General features: G+C 37.2%; 1 protein-coding gene across 1 annotated transcript; it reads left to right on the top strand.

The window, feature by feature from the left end:
• Positions 1-713: 713 nt before the first annotated feature.
• LOC125095313 (ubiquitin-conjugating enzyme E2 L3-like) lies at positions 714-1,292 on the top strand. The gene has a single exon (XM_047721575.1). The coding sequence runs from the start codon at positions 714-716 to the stop codon at positions 1,170-1,172; it is 459 nt and encodes a 152-aa protein (XP_047577531.1). The 3' UTR covers positions 1,173-1,292.
• Positions 1,293-7,235: the final 5,943 nt, after the last annotated feature.

Below are 7,235 nucleotides of genomic sequence, written 5' to 3'. Positions count from 1 at the left end.
GGTGCCTGGGTGGCTCAGTCGGTTAAGGGACTGCCTTAGGTCCCTTAAGGGACCTTAAGGGACGGCTCAGGTCATCATCCCAGAGTCCTGAGACACAGTCCCATGTTGGGCTCCCTGCTCAGTGGAGATCCTGCTTCTCCCTCTGACACTCCCCCCTCTTTTACTCTCTCTCTCTCTCAAATTTATAAATAAAATATTTTTTAAAATATGCACATGTAATGGAATACTACTCAGCCATGAAAAGGAATGAAATGTTGCCTTTGGGACAATATGGATAGAACTGGAGTTTAATATGTTAAGTGAAATAAGTCAGACGGGGAAATACAAATACAATACCATTTCACTTATATGTGGAATCTACAAATCAAAACAAACAAAGCAAAACAACATTCTAATTCACAGATCCAGAAAATAGATTGCTGGTTGCCTGAGGCAAGGCTGGGGTTGGGCAACATGGGTGAAAGTGGTCTACAGGTACAAACTTCCATGTAGAAAATAAAAAATCATGGGGATATAATGTACAGCATGGGCAAGACAGCCAATAATATTTAATAACTTTGTATGGTGACAGATGGTGACTAGAATTATTGTGGTGAACATTCTGCAATGTAAACAAATACCAATCACTATCTTCTTGTATACCTGAAACTCATACAATATTGTATGTCAATTATACTTCAAAAAAATAAAAAGAGAGCAGCACCAGATCCAAGATGGCGGCCAGCAGGATGAAGGAGCTTGAAGAAATCCGCAAATGTGGAATGAAAAACTTCCGTAACATCCAGGTTGATGAAGCTAATTTATTGACTTGGCAAGGGCTTATTGTTCCTGACAACCCTCCATATGATAAGGGGGCCTTCAGAATCGAAATCAACTTTCCAGCAGAGTACCCATTCAAACCACCGAAGATCACATTTAAAACAAAGATCTATCACCCGAACATTGATGAAAAGGGGCAGGTCTGTCTGCCAGTAATTAGTGCTGAAAACTGGAAGCCAGCAACCAAAACTGACCAAGTAATCCAGTCCCTCATAGCACTGGTGAACGACCCCCAGCCCGAGCACCCACTTCGGGCTGACCTAGCTGAAGAATACTCTAAGGACCGTAAAAAATTCTGTAAGAACGCTGAAGAGTTTACAAAGAAATACGGGGAGAAGCGACCTGTGGACTAAACTCTGCCGCGACCGATTCCAGCGAGTGTGAGCGGAGACCCTGAACAGCGCATTCAGACACCCCGCAAAGCAGGACTCTGTGGAAAATTGACACGTGCCGCCGCCTGGCGTTTGCTTGTGGCAGTTTCTTTCTAAGAAAGAAAACTTTCTACAGTTTTCTTAATCAAAAGTGGTCTAGGTAACCTGTAAAGAAAGGATTAAAAATTAAAAAAAATAATAATAATAAAAAAAAAATAAAAAGAAAATCTGTGTTAACTACCTTATGGGATTTTTTAAAAAAAACAGTATTTGTTCATGTATCCATAAGTCTCAAAATATCATACAAGTATCTTGAAATAAAAGTATATAAGCTGAAGTATGAAGATCAGTTTGGTGGTATTTTATAACCAACCATGTAGGAGTAATCCTATTGTCAATTTGAAAAGGTAGAAACTTTTTTTTAAGAGTTTATTAACTTATTTGACAGAGAGAGAGGGAGATCACAAGTAGACAGAGAGGCAGGAAGAGAGGGGGAAGCAGGCTCCCTGTGGAAGGCAGAGGCTTAACCCACTGAGCCACCCAGGTGCCCCGAAAAGTTATAAACTTTCAAAAATATACATTTTTTTCAGAATTAAAACCTTTCCATAAAATATAGACCACATTCTCCAATAACTAAATTATTGTATCAAAAAGGAGAAGTTGTATTTTTGTTTTTGTTGTAGAGTTAACATGTTTCCAACTACCAACTTAAAGAGTTGTGGAACCTAACAATGGATGAATGACCAAACTGTAACTTACAAACTATCAGTTTCAGTAGAAAGAGCAGCACTGCTTTCTGAAATAATAAGTTTTAACTGTTCTCTTCCCCTTTCAAAACTGTCAGCCATGACTAATATGCCTTTTTTGGTGCATTACCCAATTTAAGGATTTGTTGGTATATTCTTGAACAGCTTTAGCTATTTGCATAGCTTTGGAATATGAATTAAAGTTGTCTGGTGCATATGAATCCCCAACTGATGAGAATATTCTTTACTTGTTTCCACTCATGATTACAATAATTATTTGTTTTAAAGTCAGAAAAAATTAATAAGTTGTATATGAATCTTTGCACTATAAAAATGAATTAAAATGAAAGAAGGGGACTTCAATATTTATCATTCATAAACATAATATTAAATTTACATTAACAAATTGTCATTTAGCTAAATGATAATCTCTTGATTAGCCAACAAATCACCTCTCTAATTATATAAAAATGAACTTTCAATAAGTATTCTCTCCTACATGATACGACACTGACTCACTGCAGATAACTACTGTGCAAGCAGTTATAAAATGGTCAATAATTGTGATTTTTACCTAATTTATGTTGTTTGTAGTCAAAGTATGAGCAGTTTAAATTTTTATATTCCTGATATTTTGGTGCAAAGAAGAGTAGCTCTCTGTAAATTGTTAGATTTAAGCATAAAATCACATAAAATTAAGTATGTACAGTTAAAGAGCTCAGCTTGATCAAAATTCAAAATTTGAAAGAAATTTAATTTTATATTGAATAACTTCTAATTCTCCATTTTGTTTTTGTTACTGCAAAAGGTATTTCTTATAACTCCTTCTAGAACAGGACTAACTTTTTTCTTCCTAATAGGCTATAAATACAGATTTCCTATAGCTCTTATTGAAATAGTTTAGGCCACTTCTTTTCAGATGCAAACTTATTTCTCCCTCCTTCTGATTAGGTGACACCAAGCTAATTAACTCTTTTGTATTATAACCACTTTACTGGCTTGTTTGCATGCTGCTTGTCACACAACAATGCAGAAATACACATATTGATTTTTTATTACTGCATAAGAATTTGACCTGGATGAAAAAGGCAGTGAAGTGACAGTGACAGTGAAGATAACAGTGAACAAATGAAACTAATGCTTATCAATAAACACAGAGGCAATGAATTTAACTATGAAATTCTTTCCAAACAGATATGGAAAATTTTAATGTTGAAATTACAGGTCTTCAGTAAAAAGGTTTTGCATCCTTCAGCTGAGGTGCGATGACGAGTATACGTGAGATAACTCAGGGTAAAAACACAACGATGAATCATCAAGAAAATGAATTAATAAATTTTGCATTGGCAGAGGTTGGCACATTAAATATAATGAAGCAAGTCCTAATGGACAACCCTCTTTGGAAGAACAGTTACGTATACTTGATAAGAAACAACACACAATGAAAACAAAACAAAACAAAAAAAAAACAACCGTACAAAGGCAGGGCACCTTAAAAGGAGTTGAAACTTGGAAGAAGGCAAAGAAAATTTCCTAAATTGGGGGCACTGGTCTGAGCAAGAGGTGCAAGGCATAGTGGTACTTGGTGGCTGAACCACCAGTAAAGACCCCACCATCATTCTGACCTGACAACAGATGACAAAGCCAAAGCTGGCCACTGCTGCAGAAATAGGAGATGGGAGTCCCTGAACTTGGCCAATTCCCAGGCTGAACCCTGAATCTCACATTTTTAGTGTTTGTGATGCCAAACTAAGCTTCAAAGAACTGAACTGAACTAAATTTGAAATGCCATCCATAGTTCAATAGCAAGAGTTTGCTATTTTTACCTTACCAACTTAATTTCCTACTCAATACAATTATTACCATTCTCAAAATCCATAGTTCACAATATTGACAGCACAGTGTCCAGAATACAATCCAAAACTATCTGACACATGTAGAGTCAATGATACACAATCAATAGAAATAATCCAGATGTTGACATATTATCTTTAAAAATACTGCATGGTTATGTTTCCTAATGTTTTACTTAGAATGTGTACATATTCATAAGTGAGAAACATTTAGATGTATTGTCCATATTATATCTTCTTCATAAAAACAATTTGGAGAATTTTCTTCTTTGTCCATGGTCTAGAAAATTTTCGTTACTATTATAAATATCTGGTCTATAAATGTTTAGAGCAATATCCCTAATATCCCTTGTGAAAATATCTGGATATGTTTCATTTTAAAAGGTGAGAAATATGCTTTCAAATATCTGTATTTAATGTTGTGAAGTTGGTCTATTTAGATGTTTTATTACTTTTGAAGTTAGTTTTGGTAATTATATCTCTAAGTCATTTTATACAGTTATCAAATGTTAATTTGAACAGAAATAGTCTAATGAGTTCTTAAATTTTCTTTCTATATAAGGTTATTTTCTGTGACCCATTCCTATTTTGGGTCCACAAACTGCCAAAGGGCATCAAGGCTTCATATTAGCACTAGCTAATATATAACATACTAGCAAACAAACAGTGACCTCTTACACTGCAACTATTAAGGTATGATAGGGGATTCCCAAATGGGACCTATGGCCCTGTTTCCCAAGATCTCTCTACCTCTACTGGCAGAGTTCAAGAGGTAACTCCAGCTCCCACCTCTCCCTAGCTCTAGAACATTATCAGTTTCACTACTGCTAAATGCCTTGAATCAACAATGAATGACCTTATGTTCTCTATTAATTGTTTTTTCCAGATCCTACCTTTTGCCTTATAGTCTAATCTCCACAAATTTCTATATTTTTTTCTATTCTGTCTCACTCACATCTCCCAAACTCTTGAAAACCTACCCTCTGGAATTTATGGTTCATAGTCAACAAAATTCCCTATATCCCCACACTCTTCTCTGTTCAGTATGCAAAGGTATTCAGGCTGTCTCCTGAGAATACCACTTTCCTACATCATCTTAGCATTTAGCAATTATTTTTTCACAAGACCCTTAGAGTGACTAGAAGTGAAGTTGATTTCTTCCTTCACCATTTTTTTTTTTTTGCTCATATTTAAACTATTTTTCTTCTCTTCCTAACATTAACCACCTTTGGGGGTGCCTGGGTGGTTCAGTGGGTTAAGCCTCTGCCTTCAGCTCAGGTCATGATCTCAGGGTCCTGGGATCAAGACTTGGATCAGGCTCTGCTCAGCAGGGAGCCTGCTTCCCCCCCACCACTCTGCCTGCCGCTCTGCCTACTTGTGATCTCTCTCTCTCTGTATCAAATAAATAAATACAATCTTTTTTTTTTTTAAAGATTTTATTCATTTGACAGACAGAGATCACAAGTAGGCAGAGAGGCAGGCAGAGAGAGGGAGGGAAGCAGACTCCCCGCTGAGCAGAGAGCCCAATGCGGGGCTCGATCCCAGGAGCCTGAGATCATGACCCGAGCCGAAGGCAGAGGCTTTAACCCACTGAGCCACCCAGGCGCCCCATAAATAAATACAATCTTAAAAAAAAAATTAACCACCTTTGAATATCACGCAATCAAAATATAAGACTAATCCCCCTATCTTGTTGTTTAGTACTGACCAGAGATAGTCTCTCTCACTTCATAATGATTTGTTTTTCTGGCTTGCTTTCATTCTTTGAAGCAATACAGATCCTTTCAACTCAGTGGTAAACAGCTTCGACAGCTTATAATTGACCTTATCAACAATAGCAATACTTGAAAAAACTTAGATTCAAGGAAGAATCTTTCTATTACTGCCTACCTTTCTGGTCTGCGGAAACATCCAATGCCTTTGAAAACCTCTTTCCCTCATTTTTGCTTAACTTCCATATTTAGTCATTACAGTAATTCGCCTGCCTATACTCTTAATGCCCTTATCCTGTCCTGCTGCACAGTCCTTACAAAGCCATAGCACCAACCCCACTGAATGTGGGAGTCTTAGCTTGTGTCTACTTATCAAGGCAGAACATGAACCAGTTTCTTGCAAATAGTTTACCATGTAAAGCGATCCAAGAAAAGTGGGTACTGATGAGTGCAAAACCTCAAGGGAGAAAACTTTGCTTTGAGGATGTATTCATCCTTTTGCTACCACTTGGATAACTGTAACTTGATTCTGGGATTATGAGGAATCATGTAAAACATGCCTCAAATTATTTATCTGAGAGATGCAAGAGGGGGCATTTAGCCACTGACATCCATTTCCTTATTAGTCAAAGACTTTTTTTTTTTTTTTAGGATTTTATTTATTTATTTGACAGACAGAGATCACAAGTAGGCAGAGAGGCAGGCAGAGAGAGACGTGGAGGCAGGCTCGCTACTGAGCAGAGAGCCCGATGCGGGGCTCAATCCCAGGACCCTGGGATCATGACCTGAGCTGAAGGCAGAGGCTTAACCCACTGAGCCACCCGGGCACCCCACAAAAATTTTTTCCACAGAGGATAAATCCCTCCAGACTCCAGGTTGTGCATTAGGAGTATCAGACTGATTCTTACAGGCATTTCAAAAGAAACCACCCAGGCATAGTGTGAAATTTGTGTAGTGTAGGTGAAATGAGGTGACGTGAGGTACTTTTAGGTAATATGTGCAAGAAGCTGAATAGCAAAAATAATTGCTTAAATAAAATACAAAGACGTTATGAGGTGGAAGGTGTAAGTATCATACATTTTTCCCTTAGCTTATTCAGAACTTTTTATTGAGTCAAAATCATTAGAAGACTACCATAGATTATGCTGTTTTTAATTCCTAAAGTATAATCAATATATGATTGCAGAATGCATTCTCAGTGGAAGAAGCTAATTCTAACTGCCACAATGAGACCCACAGAAAATAATATTCATCACCTCTCTCCCTAACCAACAAGTTTAGGTTTATTTACCCTTGGCTAGAATGTCAGCAAGTTTGCTTAGCATGCATGAGTATATGAACATTTAGTTGCTTTATCCTGAGAGGATCATAGCTGCTGCAAATGTCCATTTTTATTTATCACTGTGTTTTACAATGATTAAAAGATGCCCTAGTGAATACCTGGGATTCTAAACTTAACCATTTCTACTCCAATTGTGTAGAAGTTACCACACTTCATTACTTACTTTCCTGCTCACCCAAACACCAAATGATAGAGCTTCAAATCCAGTGTTCTTCCTATAGCCAGTAGAAGCAAGCAGTCCTCCCCTTGGAAATCAGACCTTCCATGCTAGTAAAGTTTAGGTTTTGGGAATACAATTTCTATAAGAAAGAGGAGACGATTTCCTTCCTTCACTTGGTCTTAGATCCATGTATGGTGCATCCTTTCTAGAGCCATTAACATGTCTTATACAT

The sequence above is a fragment of the Lutra lutra genome, chromosome 3 (genome assembly GCF_902655055.1).
Source record: "Lutra lutra chromosome 3, mLutLut1.2, whole genome shotgun sequence".
NCBI classification, from domain to species: domain Eukaryota; kingdom Metazoa; phylum Chordata; class Mammalia; order Carnivora; family Mustelidae; genus Lutra; species Lutra lutra.
The sequence above is the reverse complement of the archived record's forward strand: the minus strand, read 5'-3'. Positions and strand labels throughout refer to the sequence as shown.

Coding starts and splice junctions, on each gene's coding strand:
- LOC125095313 (XM_047721575.1), top strand. CDS start 714: ATGGCGGCCAGCAGGATGAAGGAGCTTGAAGAAATCCGCAAATGTGGA.